Source organism: Mus musculus, chromosome 6 (genome assembly GCF_000001635.26).
Source record: "Mus musculus strain C57BL/6J chromosome 6, GRCm38.p6 C57BL/6J".
Taxonomy (NCBI): domain Eukaryota; kingdom Metazoa; phylum Chordata; class Mammalia; order Rodentia; family Muridae; genus Mus; species Mus musculus.
The window spans coordinates 38,442,510-38,467,509 of NC_000072.6; the positions used below are offsets into that span (position 1 = coordinate 38,442,510).

Below are 25,000 nucleotides of genomic sequence, written 5' to 3' on the forward strand. Positions count from 1 at the left end.
TTTTTCGAGACAGGGTTTCTCTGTGTAGCCCTGGCTGTCCTGGAACTCACTCTGTAGACCAGGCTGGCCTCGAACTCAGAAATCTTCCTGCCTCTGCCTCCCGAGTGCTGGGATTTAAGGCGTGTGCCACCACACCCGGCTTGTGTTTAATCATTTTAGAAATGATATCATTCACTGGTGAGCTATAACTCCTGAGAAGTTAGAGCATTTTTGTCCTTTTATTGGTTATAGTACTTAAGACTCAGCTTGCTAAAGTTTTGGGTAGAGTTTGGGCAAACTTGTTAAGATCGTTCTACTCATAAAATGGAAATATGAGTAAATTTAGTGTTCTAAACTAACAGTGGTCTGCAACCAGGCTAGATGTAGTGCCTCTCTAGTGAGTCCAAGTTGTTCTACATCACCAAGCTCCAGGACATCCAGAACTACATAGAAAGACCCTGTCTTCAAAAACAAAACAAAACAAAAAGTAAAAATAAAATAAAAAAATAGTAGTATGAAACCAGCCCACCATAGTTGTAGATTCTGCCTCTATGGACTCACCCAACTGAAAATCAGAAATATTCCAAAAGAAGAGAATGAAATGTGTACCTGTATTATACAAAGGAAGACTTTTTTCTTAGTATTATTCCCTAAACAATACAGGTTGATAACAATATAACATTGCATTAGCTATTATAAATATCTAGAGATAAAGTATATTGCAGGATATAAGTGGGTTATATATATGCACTATAATATTTATACAGGATATTTGAACAGCCATTGAGCATTCAGAGATTTTAAAATTTTTTAGGGGTCCTGAAACCAATCCATAATATCAAGGGTTGAATGTATATTAAAATCATAAATGCTTTTTAAAAAAACTCTAAGGGGGTGGGTAGTCTTAAAGGGAAAAGAAATCCTTGCTCAAAAAGTACCTTTTTGTTTAATTCTGATCATTTGCTTTGTTGAGCCATTTTTATAATGTGGCCTCTGACCTAGATAAATTTTCAATTTCTTTAAATTCCTGCAGATATATATTAAAATCATAAATGCTTTTTAAAAAAACTCTAAGGGGGTGGGTAGTCTTAAAGGGAAAAGAAATCCTTGCTCAAAAAGTACCTTTTTGTTTAATTCTGATCATTTGCTTTGTTGAGCCATTTTTATAATGTGGCCTCTGACCTAGATAAATTTTCAATTTCTTTAAATTCCTGCAGATATATTGTGAAACACCAGTTTTAGGACAAGTGGAAGATCTTACACCTATAAGTAATGGTTATTAAAGTGTGTGTTAATGTTTCTGTGCTGGTAACTGTTTCCGTTGATTTAAAATTGTAGGCTTTTTATTAGAAGGTTGAAATCAGCATGGATATACAAAGATAGTTCTAAGGGACTGGAGTAGAAACTGAGATGCTTTATAACCAAGGTGTTTTCTTCTGGCTGTTAAGACCAGAGTCTTATCAGTGAATGTCCTGCTTGCTCTGTCGGCAATACATGATGAGTGAGTGTCGATACTTTGTTCCCGTCACTGTCACTGGGGCACTGGGGCCCTGTCTTAGGAATGGCTTGTTTGTTTTTCAGTTTACTGATGGAATCATTCAGCATTGGCTTGAGATACTGACTATCAGGTTAAGCCAGTACTAAGTGACTCAGTGCTAATGACTGAGTCATCATGAAGGAGTACTTGGAAAAAGAACTTTAGGGACTAGAGAGATGGCTCAGTGGTTAAGAGAACCCAATTGCTCTTCCAGAGGTCCTGAATTCAATTCCCAGCAACCACATGGTGGCTCACAGCCATCTGTAATGGGATCTGATGCCTCTTCTGGTGTGTCTGAAGACAGCTACAGTCTACTCACATGCATACAATAAATAAAATATGTTTAAAAAAATTCTCTAGAAAGAAAGAAAGAAAGAAAGAAAGAGAACTTTAAAAGGGTTCTTCATTTGAGACGTAACAAGATGGAAGTAAATTCTGATTTTTTAAGGTCTACTTAATGTGTGAATTGTACAGTATAAAAAGATTCGGAAAATTATGAATTAAGACTGTGTCATAGGGCACAGTAAAGATACTGATTCAAAATAGGTTTGTCTACCAGGGAGGGCACATTGCCAGTCTGTCTTGAATTCCTTTAGGTAAATGTTAATGTTTAAAATTCATAGTGCATATGTTCCTTTTGGGTGTCTGTTGAATGTGTTGTTCCAAGGCAGAAATGGTGGTACACACTTGTAATCTCAGTACTTGGATGCTGAGATAGGGAGATTACAAGTTTTGAGAACAGCCTGGGTTGCATAGCAAGTTCCAGCTTTGGGACTGGAATTACAGATGGGTGTAAATCACCTTGTGGGTCCTAGGCTCAAACTGCCAGGGCCCTCTGCAAGAGCAACAAGTGTTCTTAACTTTACTGCATGAGCCGTCTCTACAACTTAAACTTAAAAAAATGATATACTTATGTATTTTCTGTGGTGTGTATTTGGATGTGCATATTCACATTACATGTGTGGAGATCCAAGGACAATTTATGTTTTCTCCTATTACTTTAGGTCTCTGGGGAATCAAGCTTTGTTGTCTGGCTTGGCAGCAAGTGTCTTTACCACTGAGCCGTCATCGTTGGCCCTTAGATGTTTAATAAACACTCATAGTGTCCTTTCTGTGATTAGCCTGAATTTTAAATAAGACTTAACAAACTGTTTCTCTTAGTCCTTATATATAACCTTTTGTTTTTTAATGGCTATTAGCATTGATTGATCATAGTTATATGGTTTGTATTTATATCATTTGATGCTTTTATTGATAGGATTTTTGTGAGGTTTCAGATTAATATAATAGTCAAAGCTTTAGTTAGCTCTTTTTGATTATCTCTTTAAAATTGACACTTAAAAGGATTTACACCTATTTAACAGTACTACTCGATTCTGCTCTATTGAGCACTAACAATTAACAACAGTCATTTTTAATGGCAACAAGCTGGTAACTTTGATTAGACACACATGGTCCTAAGTCTAATTACCAATAAGCTGTTTGGTCTTCTGTATTTGCTCATCACAACAGACTACGGATTTTTTGTTTTGTTTTTAGATTTCCCAAGGAAAATTATACTCATCTAATTGTACCTTGTGCCCTGAAAGTATCTGATGAGCAGTGGCTGTGGTTGTGTGTAGTTGTGACTTTAATTAGCATTCTAGAGAAAAATTTAAAAGTCCCCCAGATTCATGAGAGAGATAAGAGTCCGTGAGGGGTAAGAGTCCGAAGAAAGGGAAAAAATGAGGAAAGATGAGCGCATGTGCTTAGGAAGGGATTTCAAGGGACCAAAAGGTTTATGTTAGAAAGTTATGAGAGCAAGATGGATAGGCAATTGAACATTCCATGTAGAAAACCTTGAACTTGTAAATATTAAGGCCTTTGGATTTGTCTTATAGTAACATATTTCTGAAGCAGGAGATTATAGGAAGTGGTATGTCTGAACTATTTATCAGACGTAGTAACGGTAAACATGAAGTGAGGTTAGCCAAGGGATTGGATACATTTAGGTAAAAATAATGTCCAGCTTTCTAGACCTGGCGTTATAATGGAAAGGAAGTGAGGTGTGACTAAATCTGTGAGCAAAGGTTTGTGGGAGACAGACTTGAGGTAGAAATAATAATTCTAAGTTTAACCCCAGGTCTGGCAAAAATTTAAAAGTTAAAAGGAAGAGTTTGAGAAGGAAGGAAAGTAAAGAAGAAAGAACTGAATGACAGGCTTTGAAGGTTAGAATTATTGCGGTATAGTTTAATTACAAGCTATCAATTTTAATTGAGCAACTTAGTGAGTTTTAATAAAGGCACCGCAGTCTGTAAGTGCCACTGCAGTCATGGCGTAGGCCAGTTTTATCTCCCCATAAGGTTTCTCTGTATCTCGGCAGACAGTCCTCTACCACTAGCCCAAGCCTTGGCAATCTCTGGGCTGTTTCTGTTTCTGTAGGTTTTTGCATTTCTAGAATTTCCTGTAAATGAACCCTGTCTGTGTGGGGCTTTGGTTTAACGTGGTCTTTGAGAGTCATCTATGTGTCTCATGTGTCAGTGGGTCTTCCAGTGTTTTATTCATTCATCACACGAAGGACATTGTACTGTTTTCAGAGTTTGAGGCTTTTATTTATTTTTATAAAATACAGTTTTCTGTTTTCTGTTCATGTTGAGGTCAGAGGACAGCATATAGGAGCTATTTTCTCTCCTCTACTCTGTAAATTCCAGAGACCAAGCTCAAGTCATCAGACATGGCTGCACAGCCACATTCAAAGCCATCTTACTAGGCCCCACATTTAATTTTACACTACCATACATAAAACTGCTCCAAAGAAGTCACACAGACATTTTATACTAATGTACATTTTAGCACTGAGGCAGAAGGATTAGCCCAATTTGAGGCAGAGATTCACTGTGTAGCCCTGGATGTCCCGGAACTGGCTCTGTAGACTAGGCTGGCCTTGCTTGAACTTTGAGATCACCTGCCTCTGCCTCCTGAGTGCCAGGATTAAAGGCTCGAACCATCACCACCGCCAGTGCCTGGCAAGATAACTTATGTTTTAAAAAAAAAAAAAAAAAAAAAAAGCCAGCCGTGGTGGCACACGCCTTTAATCCCAGCACTTGGGAGGCATAGGCAGGCAGATTTCTGAGTTCAGGGCCAGCCTGGTCTACAAAGTGAGCTCCAGGACAGCTAAAGCTATATAGAAACCCTGTCTCGAAAAACCAAAAAAAAAAAAAAAAGGCACTTGCTACCAAACCTGGATGACCTGAGTTTGATCCCTGGAACCTACATGGTAGAAGAAGACCAATGCTTACAGGTTATCATCAGGCTTCCACATGTGTGTTGTAGGCCCACACAGGAATAATACATGTAAAAGGAAAAAGACATACATTTTTACTGTGCACTCTTTCATGTAGTATGCATGCTTGTGTTTGTTTTGTGTTCAAGTGTGCTCTCAGGGGTGTGTGTGTGTGAAGGCTAGAGAACCTCATTTTGTTGAGGATCACAGGATCTTCTTTTGCATTTGGCTAGACTGGCTGGCCAGTGAGCTCTGGGTTCCGCCCTGCACTGGTGTTACAAACACGTACTACTGTGCCCTTTCTTACAAAGTGGCTGTTGGGTTTGTTCCTTTTTTGAGACAGGGTTTTTCTATGTAGTCCTGCCTGTCCTGGAGCTCCCTATGTAGACCAGGCTGGACTCAAACTGACAAACATCCTCCTCTTCCTTCTGAGTGCTGGGATTAAAGACATGCCAACATGCCTGGCTTGTTTGTATGTATGTATGTATGTGTGTATGTATGTGTGGATGGTTTTGGTTTGTTTGTTTCTGAGGCACTCTCTTACTCTATATAGCCAAGGCTAATCTCAAACTCAGGATCTTCCTGTTCCTGCTGGGATTATAAGTATAGATTTCACACCGGGCTGTTAGATCCCTTTGTATCTCCACAAGTGAAATAGAAGTTTAGTTTGCGTACATCCTTGTTAATACTTGCTATTAGCACTTTTAATATTATCAGGTATCGAAGTGTGTGTGATCCAGAGTAGGTAAAAGCATGCATGTGGAGATGAGGAGGACAACTCCTGGGAGTCATGTTTCTCTTGCCCTGAGTAAAGTCTGGGGATTGAATTGTGCAAGTGTCTCTAACCTCTGAGCCATCTTGCTAGCTAGCTAAGTACACTATGCACAAAACCATGGGTACTGTGTAGAGACGTACCATGTGGACACTGAATTCTAAAAAGTGACCCCCACAGGCCCTGTAACATCTCTCTTTTTTTTTCTAGATACATTAAGTCTCTGTAACTGTCTTTGTTTGGGTTTTATTTCTGTGAATAAACACTGTGACCACAACAACTTTTATAAAGGAAAACATTTAATTGGGGCTGGCTTACAGTTTCAGAAGTTTTGTCCATTATCATTGTCATGGTGGGAAACGTGGGCATGCAGGCAGAAATAGTGCTAGAGAAGGAGCTGAGAGTTCTTTATCTTGATCTGCAGGCAGCAAGGAGAGACTGTGACACATTGGCCAGACTTGAGCTCTTAAGACCTCAGAGCTCACCAGTAACACACTTCCTCCAGCAAGGCCATACCTCTAGTAGTACTATTCCCTATGACCAAACATTCAAGCATGTGTCTATGAGGACCATTCCTATTCAAATCACCACAGTAATCATGAGTTAACTCTCCTTCCTAAGCGTTGGTGTGTTCTCATTTGTGGAATGTGAAATAGAAGATGGAAGTGCTTAGTGTCTGATGTGAATAGTAGCTGCTGTCATCATGGTCTAGTTACATAACTAGGGGAGTTAAATACAGATTTTATGCCTCCATGAACTGGTGACATTGAGATCACTGCCCTTTTTTCTAGTTCAACTGGGTTTGTTCCCCATGTGGTAGCCAAGTAGTTTTACTCAGGGGCTCCCACAAGTGTTTAGTTGCATTTGTCTTGTCTAAGAATATAAATATCTTAGGAAAGACTTGAGTAGGTCATCTGTTATAAAAGACTCCATACAACTGTCATGGAATTTACATTTCTTCTGGCTACAGTAGTATACAGTCTATAAAGGCTGGCTTGTTCTATGTGCTTGGTAAATTTCTTAATCAGATTATCTTTGCTTTTAGTTGTTTGGGGGTAAGAACTTAAATTCTGGGGGCTGGAAAGATGGTTCAGTGGTTGAGAGCACTGCTATTCTTGCAGAGGACCTGGGCTCAGTTTCTATCACCAGTGTCACAGACAGCTCACAGCTGTCCAGGACTCCACTTCCAGAGGATTCAGTGGACCCTTCTAGACTTTGTGGGCACCAGGCATGCACATGGTATACCTATAGACATGCAGGCAAACACTTAGGGGCATAAAATAAAAATAAAAGTTTTAAACGAACTTAAATCATTTCTGATATTTTATCATATTACTTTCATAAACTCACTGTGTAGAAGAGTGTCATTGAATTTTCAGTCTTGTCTCAGCCTCCCAAGGGCTGGAATTGCAGGCACACTTTTCATGCTTTAATTCCTGACATGTGTTAGGAGGACTACTAAGAATAGAATCCAGGACTGCACATATGCTAAGTATGCACTTGGCCATTGAGCTAAGCTACAACCCTTAGTGGATACTTTGAAATCTTAAGTACTGGTTTAAAATATGTTTTTATAGACCAAAAAAATTATTTATATATATATATACACACACACACACACACACACACACACACACACACACATACACACACACACATATTTCTTACTAGAATTTAAAAAGTTTTAACATACTTCTTTTTTTGTTTGCTTGTGTTTTGAAGACAGGATTTCTTTGTGTTGCCCTGGCTGTCTAACTCACTCTGTAAACCAGGCTGACCTTGAACTCACACAGATCTGCCTGCTGGATCTGTTACCACCACTTGGCTCCCACTTTATATATTAACTGTTCCCATTGAGGTTGTTTTCCTGGGAGACGGACATAGATTGAGACAGGTTAGATGTTTCAATATCAGTATGTATGGCAAACAGTATTTATTTATAATTAACCTTTGTTTTTTGTTTTTGTTTTTTTTTGGGGGGGGGGGTTTCGAGACAGGGTTTTTCTGTAGCCCTGGCTGTCCTGGAACTCACTTTGTAGACTAGGCTGGCCTCAAACTCAGAAATCCACCTGCCTCTGCCTCCCAAGTCCTGGGACTAAAGGCGTGCGCCACTACCACCTGGCTTCCTCTATGATTTTTAAGCATCCCTGAACCATCTCCTCTTCCTGTGAAGAGGGAGGAGGAAGAAGAGGAAGCTAGGATCTGGTCTATCAACATGTTTCTTCCAAGTCACTGTGAGCTTTGCAGAAAGAATAAGAGAACTTAGTTCCAGTTCTCACAGGGCTGACTTTAATGCAAATTAAGTCTAGTGTTTAAAGATGGTTACATTTAATGCAATTTTAAATAAAAACTAAATGAAAAGAAAATGATACTTTAAGGGAGAAAAAGACTACACTGAATGATAAATACTGTCTCTAAGGCAGTGCTTACTCTCAGAGTAACTTCCAAAGGTTTAGCCGGGCGTGGTGGCGCACGCCTTTAGTCCCAGCACCCGGGAGGCAGAGGCAGGTGGATTTCTGAGTTCGATGCCAGCCTGGTCTACAGAGTGAGTTCCAGGACAGCCAGGGCTACACAGAGAAACTCTTGTCTCAAAAAAGAAAAAAAAAAAATCATAGTGGAGCTTGAATCTGTAAATGTAAATATTCAAAGTGAGGTTTTGAAGCAGATCTCATATACTTGTTTTCCTGGTACCAGAGGAAGGCTACTGCCAGCTTAAAGTACTTATCCCAAGCTTATATGAAACTTTGAGAGTGTGAGCAACATTTTGTAACTGAGATAGAATGAGCTCTTTAGGGGCTAGAGAGATAGCTTAGTGGTTAAGAGTACTGACTGCTCTTCCAGAGGTCCTGAGTTCAATTCCCAGCAACCACGTGGTGGCTCACAACCATCTGTAATGGGATCTGATGCCCTCTTCTGGTGTGCATGAAGACAGCGACAGTGATGGTGTATTCATATAAATAAAATAAATTATAAATCTTGAAAAGAAAAAGAATGAGCTCTTTATGCTGTGATTAGCCAGGGTCAAAGTGAGGTGTAACTTGAATAATGCAATCTCCAAGAACTGGTTTGTTTGGCCATTGTTTTGTTTTGGAAACATTTTATTTAAAAATAATTATAGGTTCATAAGTTTAATACAGTAGAAGAGACTCTTGTACTCATCACCCAGCTAGATACTCATAGGGGTCATGCCTCACATAACTGCAGCCATCAAAACTGGAGAGTGGACCTTGGCAGAGGACACTTAAGAATAGACTAGACAACAGACCTGATCTGACCACCAGTTACTGTATGCACTTGTTTTCACAGTCATGCATTCCATGTGTACAGTTATATAACATATAAGTATAGCTTTTAAGAATAGGTTTTGGGGGCTGGAGAGATGGCTTGGTGGCTTGCAGAAAACCTGAATTTGATTCCCAGCACCCATATCAGATAGCATGCTACTCTGTAACACTAGCTCCAGGGGATCTGATACACTCTTCTGCTTCCTGAGGGCACCTACACTTTATGTATGTATGTATGTATGTATGTATGTATGTATGTATGTATATGCATGCATGCAGTGCACATGCACATATGTATATACAGTGAATGTATATATATGTGTGTGTGTATATTTATATATACATATATACACACATATTCACATACTGGTACAAGCATGTGTACTCACAAAACTAAAAGTCTTAAAAAATAAAAAAAGATCTAGAGAGAGATGGCTCAGTGGTTAATTTTAGATCACTTGTTTGTCTTACAGAGAATGCAGTTTAGTTCTCAGCACCTATAATTAACTCTAGTTACAGGGAATCCAGTGTTCTCTTCTGGTTTCTGGGGGAACCAGGCATGTGTGCATGCACATACATATGCAGGCAGCACTCATACACATTAGACATAATATTTTTTAAAGATTTTTTTTTATTTATTGTACACATGAGTCACAGTTGCATGCCTATGGCATATGGGAGGTCAGAGGATAACTTTCAGGGTTAGCTCTCTCCTTTGGCTGATCTAGATTGATTGTTTTTTGTTTTTTTTTGTTTGTTTGTTTCTTGGAGACAGGGTAGCTCTGGCTATTTTAGAACTCACTGTGTAAACCTGGCTGGCCTTGAACTCAAGAGATTCATTTGCCTCTGCCTCTCGAGTGCTTTCATTAAAAGCATGTGCCACCATGTCCAGCAGATTGACCTTTTAATGTCTTCCTTGGCTTTAGTAACCATGATGGCTTTGCAGAACACTGACTTTATAGCCTTATGGCTCAACAAAGGCTACAGACTTTTTTTTTTTAAAGATTTATTTATTATGTTTAAGTGCACTGTAGCTGTCTTCAGACACACCAGAAGAGGGCATCAGATCTCATTACGGATGGTTGTGAGCCACCACGTGGTTGCTGGGATTTGAACTCAGGACCTTTGGAAGAGCAGTCGGTGCTTCTTAACCACTGAGCTATCTCTCCAGCCCCTGGCTACAGACTTCCTGGCTACAGACTTTTGACAGGAAGACCGCAGAGTTGAAAAGTAATTTTTAATATGTCAAAGATAGATGCCATCAATTTGACTTCCCACTGTTAGTTCTGACTATGTGGTTGAAGAAGTGTTGACAGATTTTCTACCTTATAGTTACTTTGTCCAGTTTATTCTACTCTGAAGAAGCAGTCACTCGTGCACTTTACATGCAAGGTATGGGGAGATCCAGTTGTCTACAGAGGGTTTCTCTGTAAAAATTGTGTGAATTTTTCTAACAGGTCTTTTTGTTATATATTTATGGAAACAGTACAGGTACTGAATAAGTCTAACGTATCTCTTCTTTGCAGGGTGGGAAAGCCCGTAAACACCGGAAGGATCGGCTACAAGATTTAATTGATATAGGCTTTGGCTATGATGAGACAGATCCATTTATTGATAACTCAGAGGCTGTGAGTAATATATCTTCAATATGGCAGTAAGCTCTTGGCAGTAAACATCAAGGCTACTTAAAATATCTCATGGATGTTTATTTGTGCTTTTTAAAGCTGTATAGCTCAAAGGTTTTTTAACTGTAGATTTACATTTTTGTAATGTTGGCTTGTTCCTGTTAAGTTGTTACTATATTGCTGTCATAGGCCAGGTTTTGGCAAACTATAAAGGGCCATGTGGTAAATATTGTCGACTGTGGGCCATATGGTGTTCTTACAGCTCTTCTCTTGCTCTAGCATGAGCGCAGTCATGGAGAGCATGTATGTAGATTAGTGTGGCAACGTTAAGAGTAAAACTTTACTGATAGACTATAACATTTAAACTCATGTAATTTTCATGCATCGCAGAATATTTAATTTGATGTTATCCCCATCACTTAAAAAATGCAAAATTCATTCTGGCAGGCTGTGTAACAAACTGTTAGGCTGAGCTTGGCCAGCAAGTCCTGGTTTGCCAACAAGATAGTAGGCCATTACTTGTATGTAGTTTGTTGTACTTCCAGGTCTTTCAAGAATATTTTGAGTTTGATCGGTTGCTTATTTTCAGATGCATAGTTAGCATTAATTCCCAGAGAAATCATTACTCCTTGCCCACACTGAGAAGTAAAGTTTTCTAACAGGACAAAGGCCCAGTATTATATACTGTCAACCCCAGCATTGGTAGAGATGGGGGATCAGGAGCAAAAGGTCGTTCCTGAGACATAACAGATTGAGGGTGTAGTCTGGGATATAGGAGACCCTATCTAAGCACATAAGCACATAAGTACATGGACTCACATAAGCACATGCCCTCTCTTGTACACAAGCACATGCATTCATTCTCATACATGGGAAAAGGAATAATGTCCTAACCAAATGCTGAAAATGGTTATATTAAGCTTAATCAATGGTAGAAAACATTGATAGGCTTTCTTAATTTTGTAAAATTTTATTATTTGTGTTTGTGTATGAGCCTAGGATGTTCAGAGAGGTGTTAGCTCCCTGAAGCTGGAGTTCTAAATAGTTATGAGCTGCTGATATGGGTGCTGTGAATTGAATTTGGGTCCTCTGTGAGAGCAATATGTGCTTTTAACACTAAGCCATGTCTCCAGCCCACCGATATATTTGTCTTAACTAAGACCTATTGAATTACAATTTCTGGGTATATGATTTAAACAAGAAATTTTTTTGTTATTAGGACTTCTTTGGTTTTATTTTTCTAGCTTTTAAAAGAATCATTTATGATGCTGGGGAGATGGCTCAGTTGGAAAGTATCTACCATGCAAGCATGAGAACTTGAATTTGGATCTCTAGCACCCATGTAAAAGTGCCGAGTACTGGGTAGATAGATCCTTGGGCTGGCCATTCAGGCAGTCTGGACAGATCAATGAGAGACTGATCAATAAGATGAAGAGAGGGCTGGTGAGATGGCTCAGTGGGTAAGAGCACCCGACTGCTCTTCCGAAGGTCCGGAGTTCAAATCCCAGCAACCACATGGTGGCTCACAACCATCTGTAACAAGATCTGACTCCCTCTTCTGGAGTGTCTGAAGACAGCTACAGTGTACTCACATATAATAAATAAATAAATCTTTAAAAAAAAAAAAAAAAAAAAATAAGATGAAGAGAGACTGAGGAAGACACCCGACATAGATAGACCTCTAGCCTCCATACCCACATGCAAGGGACTGTACCCTCATACACACACATGCAGCACATACATACATAAATCAGTGATGCTAAATCGGCAACAAAGCACAAGATGGATAGTGAGTACAAGGTAATGTATTCCCCAGATGTCCCCCACCAAGAAGTAAACATAAGACTTTTTTGTAGTCATCGAGAAATTAACATTCAACTGTATATCCTTGTAAAAAAGAAACAAATATTACCATTATATATATATCTTAAATATTCTTTTCTTGAAATTCAACATCTTCTAGTAGTATGTATTAGCGTATAGATATACTGCTTTTAATGGTTGTTACAGTATATTATTTACTGATTTTAGTAAAAATAGTTTTAATTCTCAGGGTTATGTGTTTGCAGGTAGTTGAGCATCTCATGTGCATTCATCTACTTGAATAAACATATATTCAGAATACTTTATAGAGTTCAGATAATATGACTGAGGCAGATTGCTAGCAGTGGAATTTATTGATCATGGGGTTTCCGTCCTGAAGCAAGCTTCTGGAGGCCATTTTGGAATGACTTATAAAATAGTCCTAAAGGTTGGTGCTCTAGAGTGAAAGTTAGTTTGGCAGATACTTATAAAACTATTTAGTTTGTTGCTATTATTGTATACCTTACTACAGTAGTGGTATATTAAGCACAAGGCTTTACCACCAGTATGTTTTGACCAAATTCTGCAACCTTAGCTCTAGCATCCAATTTCTTTTATAAAAGGAAGATGAAATTTGGGACAACAAGAATTATTAGTGCTCTGTCTTAGTACATGAATTAAGGCTTGCCGTGTTTTGTAGTAGGTAAAGTGTATGTTCTTCCATTTTTATCTGAGTATTAGATTATTCTAATGCCTAGGATTATGATATCCTTTGAGATTATCATATCTTTTGCAGTACTTAATAACGGTACTTAAATATTTTATGATTTGTAAATTAGTATAGCTTTTGCATGGCAATACAGCAGTTGTTGCATATATAGTGACAGGTGGAGCTTATACTGGTGAGAGTGATTGGAATGATTGTCAGCACAGTGCACACTGGACATCATGTTCCTAAGTTACTTGTGCTTTCTTTGCAAGGCATATTAGCAGTTGTTTAGAGTAGAGAGCACTTACCATTACTAAAACTTAGCAATTGGCAAGTTAAGATTGGAATGTTTCTATCTAGAGTATTGACTGCTACTTGGAACTCCAAGAAGTCCAAGGTTCCAGTTTTATATTAGTTCCTAATTTGACATTTGATCAAGAAAGCATGTGTCAGTGTTCTCCCAAAGTTATGTTGAGATTAAAAATAACATAAATTTAAATATGGTGAAGAGTATTAACTAGTATCAAACATTAGTAACAATGCTAATATGTAGATTTAAAATTCTGACTTACCCAAAAGGAAATCATTCATGGCAGTTGCATGTACCCATACTTTTACTTAAATAGCTTCTCAAAGTTAATACTGTATTTTAGAACACATTTTTTTTTTAATTCTTTCTAGGTTTTGGGGTTTTTAGTTTTTGTTTTGTTTTGTTTTGTTTTGAGACAGGATTTCTTTGGGTAGCTCTGGCCGTCCTGAAATGTAGAACAGACTGACCTTGAACTCGAGATCTGTCTGCCTCTGCCTCCCTCCCCAGTGCTGGGATTAAAGGCATATACCATCACCCCCAGCTATTTTTTTTTTTAAGTTTTTTTGCATCAGAATCTTACTGTATAACTCTGGGTGTCTTGGAACTAGGCTGGCCCCAGACTCACTGAGATCTTCCTGTGCTACCATGTCTGGCTAGAACAGGTTTAGATTCACAGCAAAACTGAACAGAAAGTACAAAGAGCTTCCATATCCACTGGCTACACACACACACACACACACACACACACACACACACACACACAGCCTCCTTTACTATCAGCATATTGCATCATGGTGGTTGGTGCACACACACACACACACACACACACACAGCCTCCTTTACTATCAGCATATTGCATCATGGTGGTTGGTGCACCTGTTACAGATGATGAACCTAGTCAGTACTGTTATCACCTAAGTTCATAGTTTGTACCTGCTAGTGTGATAGACTCTGTTGGTTTAGACAAATACTTATTGACATATGTCCACTGTTATGACCATACAGAGTAGTTTCTCTCTAAAAATTCTCTGTGCTCTGCCTGTTTATCCCTCTTGCCCCCTGATCTCTGGGAGCTCCAACAATCTTAGTGGAGGGGAGGGCTTCTCTGAGTAGCCCTGGCTGTCCTTGAAATCGCTCAGTGGACCAGGCTGTCCTTGAATTTAGACGTTCCCTTGCCTCTGCCTCCCAAGTTCTGGGATTAAAGGTGCCATCACTGCCTGGCTCAGTTTTGACTCTTTTGTTTGTTTGTTTGTTTGTTTTGGTTTTTTGTTTTTGTTTTTTCAAGATAGGGTTCTTTGTATAGCCCTGGCGGTCCTGGAACTCACTTTGTAGACCAGGCTGGCCTTGAACTCAGAAATCTGCCTGCCTCTGCCTCCCAAGTGCTGGGATTAAAGACGTGCGCCACCGCCGCCCAGCAATCATTTAATATTTTTAATACTTGAATAAAGCAATTTTCAACTTAGTTTTGTATCTGATATATGAATCATGTACCAATTTAGACCAGATGACTAGTAGTTTATTTTATAATTATCTGTATGCGTGTTTTACCTGTGTATAACTGTGTGCAAAACATGCATGCCTGAAATCTGCAGCAGTCAGAAGAAGACAAGACCCCTGGGACTGGAGGTACAGTTTCGAGCCACCATGTGGGTGCTAGGAATCGGGTCTGGGTTCTCTGCAAATTAGTCCTCTTAGCTGCTGAGACATCTGTCTAGTCCTCACTAATATTTCACACACACAAAAAAAATCAAAATCAAATGGAAAAGGGTCTGTCATAGATGATTTCATTTTCATTGTGTATGTATATGCTGGGTTTTGATATATCATATTTTTTTTTACTTAGTTTGAAGAAAATTGGAAAGCTGTTGCTTTAATAAGGATGAATTTTATAGGTATAAGATGTTAATTTGTACAGTTAGTAACCTTTTGTCATTGATCTTTTTTTAAAAAAAAACTTTTTAAAGATTTATTCATTTAGGTATGAGTGCTCTGTCTACGTGTACACTTGCATGTCAGAAGAGGGTATCAGATCCCTTTTACAGATGACCACGAGCCACCATGTGGTTGCTGGGAATTGAACTCAGGACCTCTGGAAGAGCAGCCATCTCTGAATCATCTCACCAGCCCTGTCATTGATCTTTTAAAAGGCACCTTGTTCTTTTTATAATTCAAATCTAAGACAATTATTATCTATTCAAAGGATACCTTGCTTGTATTGATTTATTGTCAGTAAGATTTCCAAATTAAAAATCATCTATTCCCAGTGGATGTTTATAGTCTTCTGCTACCTCATTACTGAAAGGCCTAAAATCAGTCTCAGTTTTATTTTTCTAAACTGTAAAGGACTGAGCATGTGAAACTTCCAGAAGTTAATGTTGAGAGATTTGCCTAAGTTCTTGTTAGTCTTGGCAAAGGATTTAGAGCTAGAATATCTTAAGTTGTTTCATTGCCTCTTAACTTTGTTCTTAGATGGCTCAATTACATACCTGTGAGTTTATGCTGAGCAGTGCTAGGTAGGGTAGAAAGCCCAACAGAAGGAAGGCTTAGAGCACTTACGATTGCCCTGAGTATGCGGGTGCGTGTTTTCCCTCATGAAGAAGTGATTGGTTTAGCAAATGGGTTGAGAGTTGGCTGGTGACTTTACTAAAGGCACAAATTGGCTTTGGATAGATTCTTACCTGTTTTCCACTTGTAAAATAGGAATAATGTTTGCCTTCCCTGCCTGCAAAGGAGTCATGAGGACCAGAGAGAAGCATCCATGGGAAGAATCATTGAGGACTAGTGGTATTTTTCAGTATATGAAGCCTACAGGGATGTTTATGTCATCACATGGTCATTTTCATCTTTCTCTTTCATTCCTTCACTTGCCAGTAGTACTGATCTTTTTTCCATGAGGTGTGAAGAGCAGTGCGTCTAGTAAATCGAAAGAGCACTTTTCTCTCTTCATTTCACTCTTTGAAATTCAGCATAATTAAACTTTTTCCCTTTTCCATAATCTTTGAAAGGAATCAGTTAAAAATCACATCATAGCTGGGCATGGTGGTGCATGCCTTTAATCCCAGCACTTGGGAGGCAGAGGCAAGTAGATTTCTGAGTTCGAGGCCAGCCTGGTCTATAAAGTGAGTTCCAGGACAGCCAAGGGTATACAGAGAAACTCTGTCTCAAAAAACCAAAAAAAAAAAAAAAAAAATCACATCATAACTTTTATGCTTAGCTTTAATAATTTTCTCCCTTTCCCCCTCCTCTCCCCCTCTCTCGCTCTTCCTCCCTCTTTCTTTCTCTCCCTCCCTCCCTCCCTCCCTCCCTCCCTCCCTCCCTCCCTCCCTCCCTCCCTCCCTCCCTCCCTCCCTCCCTCCCTCCCTCCCTCCTTTCTTTCTTTCTTTCTTTCTTTCTTTCTTTCTCCCTGAGACAGGGTCTCTCTATGTAGCCCTGGGGTTCCTCATACACCAGGTTGGCCTTGAAATTCACAGAGTTCTACCTGTCTTTACCTCCTGTATTCTTGGATTAAAGATGTGTGCCATTTTGCTTTGTATTCATCATATAGTGACCAATAGAATATTGATTTTCCTTGCTTGTGACAAGGCTGTTTTTCTTCTTTCCGTCTTTCATTTATTTTCTTTCTGTTTGTTTTTTTGTTTGTTTGTTTTTGGTTTTCTAACAGCTTTGACTGTCCTGGAACCTGCTTTGTATACCAGGCTTTCCTTGAACTCCCAGAGATCTTCCTCTCAAGTGCTGGGATCAAAGGTGTGAGCCACTATGCCTGGCGTCTTTTTTTTTAAAGATTTATTTAAAATTTTATTTTATATGTCCAGGTGTTTTTTTTTTCTGAATATGTATTTCTGCATCACATGTGTGCCTTGTGCCCACAGAGATTAAAAGAGGGCATTGTATCCCCTGAAACTTGAGTTAGAAATGGTTGTGAGCCACCATGTGGGTGATGGGGACAGAACCCTACCCGGTCCTCTGTAAGAACAGCAAATGCTTTAGACTGCTAATCCATCTCTCCACTCCCAAACAAAACACTGTGCTGCATCTGAGTGCTGCGAGGCACAGAATGCTTGCTTTTTCATTCTCAAACACTGATTGCTTAGGATTGGCCTCCACTGGGCGAAATGATAAACCTTAAACTATGGATTTTTGAGGCTTAGTCTAAGTTAGTTTCCCAGCATACTGCTTGACTATATATCTTTACTTGCTGTGAAATTGGTTTTCTGCTTTCCTTGAAGATATATACTTAACTTTTCTTTTAAATACTTGAAAATATATTTCTACTTACACACAGAGGCAAGACAAAGACTTTTCTGTATCATCTCCTTATTAATAAACTTACATATTGATAGGGTTTTAAGGACTTTTTCTCTGAGTGGTCAGTTCTCTGCTTTAATCTGTTTTGACTTTTCATTAGTTGTTGTCATGAAGGGTAGCGGTAGGGAACACTGTAAGTTCTTGATTTGTATGATAAGCTTATAAAAGGGCCAAAGGTGAAAGGTTTTTTTTGCTTCTGAAGCTGCTGCTTGTTTGTTTGTTTGTTTGTTTGTTTGTTTTGGGCTTGTCGGATGTGTTTTTGGAACATCATCCAACAAGTAAACTGAGTTCTAACCAAAAATAAAAGAATGGTAGCAAGAGGAAGGGGATAAAGAACAACACCATTAGTCTTAACTCTTTATCAGCACGCCATCTGTCAGGGTTCTTCTGGAAACTCCTCTCTTAAGTATCCTAACTAATCAGCATGCCTTTTATTCCAGACACTGACTCTTTCTAAACTTACAATACTCCATCAACATCATTATTGCAGTTTGGATCTCTTCCTCTCAGTTATTTTAAATCAACAATTAGTAATTGTTAATTTAATAGTTAATTTAAAATAAATATAATTTTAAAACAATTTTAAATTAGTAATTGTACATATATTATGGGGCCCAGTGTAACACTGATAATGTCCACATTTTTAGTGACGATCACTAATTAGCCTAGATAATCACCTAGCTATTTTGAAATACAATCAGCGAGTTTCTCCCTCACCCCTTTCTGACCTCATCTCAAACCTCTGGTATCTAACATTGTACTCTGTACTTTTATGAATTCAGTATAGAGTCCACATACAAAGGAGAGTGTGTGGTATTAGTTTCTCTTTGCTGGCTTATTTTACTTGACATAATGTCTTTTATATATTGAATTGGATTTTCTGGCTTTTTTTCTTCTTAGAAAGGGTCTCACTATCTAGCTCTGGCGATACTGATACAGATACTGATACAGTGTCTGATACTCACTGTGTAGACCTGACTGGCATTGAGCTCACAGAGATCACCCTACCTCTCTCTGCCTTCCAGAGAGTGGTATTAAAGCCATGTGCCATCACACCCAGCTCTGGCTTTCTTTTTTAGTGCCAAATAATGTTTCATTTTTATATAAGTAAATGTACCACATTTTAATATTCCACACATTTATTGTTGGACACCTAGGCTGCTCCAGTGTTGGCTTTTGCAAATGATGCTGCATTTGCTACAGGAGCATGGCGTATCTTTGGCATACTGACATCATCCTCTTTGGGAGTATGCCTCGTAGTGGGATTGCTGGATATGCAGTTAGTATTTAAGGAAGTTGTCAGTAAGTGCTGTTCTTTGACATAAACATGACATAGAATTATAGACAGGAGAGTATATTTGAAACTTTTTTTGCTCTAGTATGACGAATTAGTCCCTGCTTCTCTAACAACAAAATATGGAGGCTTCTATATCAACACTGGCACTCTGCAGTTCCGCCAGGCTTCAGACACTGAAGAAGATGATTTCACAGATAACCAAAAGCACAAGCCACCCAAGGTGAGTTTGACATCTCAGTGGTAAGGAAAGCATAGAATTAATATGATATGTCTTCTGTTTTATTTTGTTTATATTTTTGCTGTGCTTGCTAAAAAATTAGCCCAGGTATTCTTGTATGCTAAATATATGTTCTTATTACTGATTTGTACACCCAGGCCAGAATATTTTTTGATTATTTATTTATTACTATCATTGTATGTGTATGTATGTGAGTGTGTGGTGAGTATATGTATGTATATGCACTACTCTTGAGAGTTGGATTTTTCCTTCCACTGTGAGCTCTGGTAATTGAGTCGGCCCATCAGGCTTGCGTGCCAAGCACTTCTGCCTGCTGAGCCGTCTTTCTTGCCCAGGATATATTTGTAGCACTGATTGGAACTTGTTACGTACATCAGGCTGGCCTCAAATTCACAGAAATTTACCTGCTTCTGCCTCCTGAGTGTTGGTATTAAAGACATGTGCCACCATACCTAGCCTTAGGATAGACTTTGAATATTATTTGTGCCACAACTATGAACATAAGGAAAAGTAAAAAATACAAACTATTGTTTAGTGAAATTGTACTTAATTATTTGTTTGAAATTATTGATGTGTGGGTAGGAAGAATAGCTTAATGGTAGAATCATTGCCTCCAAAGGCCCTGGATTTGATCTCTGCATTATTTCAAAGAAACAAAAATCATCCAAACAACCAACCATTAATCTCAGAATATGGGAGGTTAAAGGCAGGTTGATCTTAATGAGTTTAAAGTCAGCCATGGGTTCAGGGTGAGACCCTGCCTCCAAAAATAAAACAACAAAATGGGCAAATAAGAAAGTAGGATTTTCTGTATAAGAACTATTCCTAACTGTTGAGCTTCCTTCAGACCTAATTTGTAACAACTTCTGTTGTTGTACCGTAGCTGAGAATCGAAGCTTATCCTTAATTGTTCTCTGCTATGGAGTCACAGACTTTATTGTTACCAGAATCACTAACATCCTTACTGAAAACGTCAGCTCTGAGGTCCCAGTGACCTGAGGCCTAGCCACAGTTAGAAGGCTATCGTGGCTTGCCCACAGCCAGCATGGCCTGGTGGTGAGTGAGAAACTGAGTAAGATGGAGGACAGTTGAAGAAGGTACCCATTGGTACCCCCTGGCTTCATATGTGTCTGTACTTACACACCTATAGACACATACAGCAGAAACAACAACCACCTAGGCAGGAGTGTTCACAGACCCCAAGGATCTGTACATTCAGCTGGTAATTCTGACACTTAAAGAACCACTTTAAAACTCCTACCTGTACTGCATTACTAGATACTGATACAGTGTCTGATACAGTGTATGATACAGCCTCTTATTATTTTTTAGGTTCCCAAAATAAAAGAAGATGATATAGAGGTAAAGAAGCGGAAGCGGAAAGAGGAAGGGGAAAAAGAAAAGAAGCCAAGGAAAAAAGTACCCAAGCAACTGGGGTATGCTGAATAAGCCTACTAAGAAATTATTACCACAGTGTTCCAGTATCATCTTGGAAATACATATTTACCACTAATATATTTAGTTATGTTTAATTTGACCTTTGCATGTCATCTTAGAGACTCATGGTGTTTCAGATTACACTTACAGATTTTTCATTTGACTGTCTTATTCAATACAGCTTTTTAATCTAAAAGAACCAGTTTAATCCACATGTGTTGTCATAAATCTATAATTCTAGGACTTGGGAGGGTGAAGCAGGAGTTCAGGGTATCCTGAGGATGACATATAAGGAGTGTGAGTGTGAATTCCTGTCATTATCCAGATGTTGAAGCTGCTAACGTGAAAGTATAATTTAATAAGAAACTAAGAAAATAACTTTGTTCTGCCATCTCCCACATGATTCTTTTAATTATTTCACTTATTTACATAGGGGATTAACTTTTAAAATGACAAAGCCTAACTAATCTTTTTTTTCCTTCACAGAGTTGTGGCTCTCAATTCACACAAGTCTGAAAAAAAGAAAAAGCGGTATAAAGATTCCCTTTCTCTGGCTGCCATGATACGGAAATTTCAAAAAGAGAAGGATGCATTGAAGAAGGAATCTACCCCTAAAGTCCCAGTGACCCCATCATCTTCCTCTCTGCCTAAGCCCCCTTGTGTCACAACAGCCCTTGGGGATGACATCCCGGACTTAGGTCTGAACAGTGCTGACCCAGACCTCCCTATTTTTGTTAGCACAAATGAACATGAACTGTTTCAGGAAGCTGAAAATGCCCTAGAGATGCTAGATGATTTTGACTTTGACAGATTACTGGATGCTACTTCTGACGGAAGTCCCCTCTCTGAGTCAGGGGGAGAAAATGGAAATACCACCCATCCCACCTTCCCCTCTCAGGTTGTGCCCAAGGTGGTACCTACACTTCCAGAGGGTCTACCCGTGCTTCTTGAGAAACGCATTGAGGACCTTCGTGTAGTAAGTGTAATGATGCTTTTGCTTTTTATTTGCTACACAAACTCTTAGTCTGTAGTTTTAAGACAAAAACAGCCCACAGTCTCAACTTGCTGTTTTCCATAATCTGTTTTAGATGCTGGCTATGTACATAGATGCATTATGGAAATGTACCTGAAGTTACTTGGTGGAAGCTATTTTAACATGTAGCTGTTTTATTTTATTATATATTTTTCCAATTCCAAGGGATCAAATCCTGGGTTTCATATAACCTAGTCAAGAGTCCTGCCACCATGTTGGACAGGAGTGGAGAGAACAGGCATTCTTGTCTTGTTCCTGATTTTTGTGGAAATGCTTTCAGTTTATCTCTTTTTAACATAGTTGGCTGTGGATTTGTTGTCTTTTACTACTATTATGTTGAGATCTGTCTCCTGTATCCCTAGTTTCTGAAATTAGAGGCTTTTGCCACCATGCCTGGTCTGTTATTGCTGTTGCTACATAGTTTTATTTCACTATGGCCAGCTAAAATTAAAGGAATTATTTTAGTTTTCTTTATTTATTGAGATATGTTTTGCATCTCAATATTTTAGAGTAGGGTTCCATGGACTGCTGAGAATGTATATGATCTAGTGGTTGGATGGAATGTTCTATACATATATATTAGATCCATTTGATCTATGATGTCATTTAATTAATTCTCTGTTCATTTTTTATTTATTATGATCCATCTATTGGTGAAAAGGATGGTCAAAATGGGGCATTGAAGCCAGCTACTGATAGAGTGTGTGTGTATCTGTGTCTCTGTGTGTGTGTGTGTGTGTGTGTGTGTGTGTGTCTGTGTTTGTGTGTTTTAACTTTACATCTGGAAGTATTTGCTTTGTAGAGGTAAGTGCATCAAAATTTAGTGCATATATGTTTAAGATTGTAGTGTCTTGATGGATCATTCCCTTGATCAGTATGTGGTGTCCTTATTTTAGTTGGAGAAGTCTGTCTTCTTGGCATGTCTCTGTCCATCATTGCACTCTAAGGTGGTTTCTGTCTCTGGTGGTGAGGTATGTTTCTTGGAGGTAACAGAGGATAGTGTTTCTTAATTCATTTTGCTAGTCTGAGTCTTTGGATTGGAGGGTTAAGACCATTGATGCTTACAGTAGTTATTCTTGAAAGGTATTCCTGTCATTTTGTTGATTTTTATTGTGTTTGTTTTTCTTAGTCTTCCTTTGTTATGCTTTCCTGTTACTATTACTTGAATGTGCCAAACTCTTTCTTCAGTCCCAAGTGTTCCTTTAAGGTTTCCTCTGTGAGGCTGGCTTGGTGATCATAAATTCCCTTAAACTGCCTCTGATTAGTACAGATAAAGCCGCGCTGGCGTCAGTAGTCATCCAGACTTGTAAAGCGCCTGCCTGCCCGAGCCCTCCTGGCTCTGTAGTATCTAATGGACAACCAGCTGCTGCTCTCAGGCGCCTGGCTTTCTGTCCGACTGTTTTTGTCCTGCAGCTTTCAATACTCTTTGATTTGGACATTTAGTGTTTTTTGGCTGCTACATGTTGTCTTTTGGTCCTATCTGTTTGATATTCTGTATGCCTTTTGCACTTTGGTAGGCATTTTTTCTTAGTTTTGTGAATTTTTTTCTCTATGATTTTGTTAATAATATTTTCTGTAAAGTGGGGGCATGGTGGCATACATCCTTAATCCTAGTGCTCAAGAGACAGAGACAGGTGGATCTCTGTGAGTTTGAAGTCAGCCTGACCTACGTAGCAACAGGACAGCAAAAGCTACATAATGAGACCCTGTCTTAAAAGACCAAAAAAATAAAACAACAACAAAAACAAACAAATGAAAAATAGCAAGAAAACAGAAGATATTGTGCCTTTGACCTGTGTTTCTTCTTCCATGACTGTGATTTATAGGTTTGGTTTGTTTGTCTGTCTTCCTTTTTAAGGATTTTTGTTTTATTGATTTTTTTTAAAGATTTATTTATTTATTTATGTGAGTACTCCATCGCTGTCTTCAGGCACACCAGAAGAGGGCATCGGATCCCATTACAGATGGTTGTGAGCCACCATGTGGTTGCTGGGAATTGAACTCAGGACCTCTGGAAGAGCAGTCAGTGCTCTTAACCACTGAGCCATCTCTCCAGCCCCTTGTTTTGTTTTTTAGATTGTGTGTGTATGTGTGGGAGTGGAGTGGGTTGTACACATGAGTGTAATGCCTTTGAGGCCAGAGGAGATTTTTCATTCTCCTGGAACTGTAGATAAGGTGAGGCTGGCTTCAAACTTGAAATCTGCCTCCAAAGTACAGGAAAGAATGCACTTCCTGCCCAGCTATATGTTACTTTTCTATTTGTGTGAAAGTACCTTGACCAAGGCAACTTAAAAAAGAAAATATTTAACTTGGGCCTTGGAACTTGGGTTCCAGAAAGTTATAGCCTCTGCACATCATGGCAGAAAGCAGCAGGCAGACAGGCATGATGCTGGAGCAGTAGCTGCAGCCATAGTAGCTATCCAAGCAGGAAGCACAGAGATCTGTGAGTGGCAGAGGCTCCTGCTTCACACTCTTCTATTGTGGACGCCTTTCTCTTTACTTTTGCCATTCTGTGCCTTTGGCCATTTTGATTTGTTATATTTTAGTTTTCCTTAAAGATAAGATATAAGTTGAAGTTTGTAGACCTAATCTGAGTGAGTTGGGGAGATTTTGTTTATGATTTTTTTTTGTTTGATTGATTGTTTTTAATTGTCCTGGCATTTGAATGCAGGGCTTTGTGCCTGCTAGGCAAGCACTGTATCACTGACTACTGCCATAATGCTTTAATTTGACCTCCCTCCCTCCGTCCCTCCCTCCATCCCTCCCTCCCTTTCTTCCTTCCTTTCTTTTTTCTTAATTTTCTTGACAATCTTGTATTTGAAGTACAAGCATTATTTACGTAAGTGGAAAGTGGCTAAATAATTCACAGGAACTCACATCTTGCGAGTAACAGAAGTGACATTTAAGCCTCAGGAGTCACCTCATCTTCATGCTTTCTCCATTTCCTTTTGCCCTAACCCAAATTGCTTGAGTTTCTTCTAGGCTTTAAAAAGCACTGGTGATGTGACTGGGCTTTCAAAGATGAAGTTATTAGTAACATTAAGTACTGTTTGAAATCTGGGCAGTGATGGCACACACCTTTAATCCCAGCACTTGGGAGGCAGAGGCAGGTGGATTTCTGAGTTCGAGGCCAGCCTGGTCTACAGAGTGAGTTCCAGGACAGCCAGAGCTGCACAGAGAAACCCTGTCTCGAAAAACCAAAAAATACAAACAAACAAAAAATACTGTTTGATTAGCCAAAGCAAAACAAAATAAAAACTGATGCTCTGTTTTGAGTATGCTGTTGCCATTCTCTCAAGGGATAGTAGCCCAACTGCCTGACTTTCCATACCTCGTAGTTGCAGGCTGGGAGACTAAGGTGCAGCATGACTATGATTTTAAGTTGCCAAGGTAGCACTGCATAGCATAC

The 25,000-nt window shown here is 39.0% G+C and overlaps 1 protein-coding gene across 1 annotated transcript in view; it reads left to right on the plus strand.

Annotated features, from left to right (window-relative positions):
- Positions 1-25,000, plus strand: part of Ubn2 (ubinuclein 2) — a 78,839-nt gene that overhangs the window by 8,585 nt on the left and 45,254 nt on the right. Inside the window, exons 3-6 of the mRNA NM_177185.4 lie at positions 10,361-10,462; positions 18,966-19,103; positions 20,454-20,557; positions 21,045-21,534. Coding sequence (NP_796159.3) covers positions 10,361-10,462; positions 18,966-19,103; positions 20,454-20,557; positions 21,045-21,534 — 834 coding nt within the window. The remainder of the gene's footprint in view (positions 1-10,360; positions 10,463-18,965; positions 19,104-20,453; positions 20,558-21,044; positions 21,535-25,000) is intronic.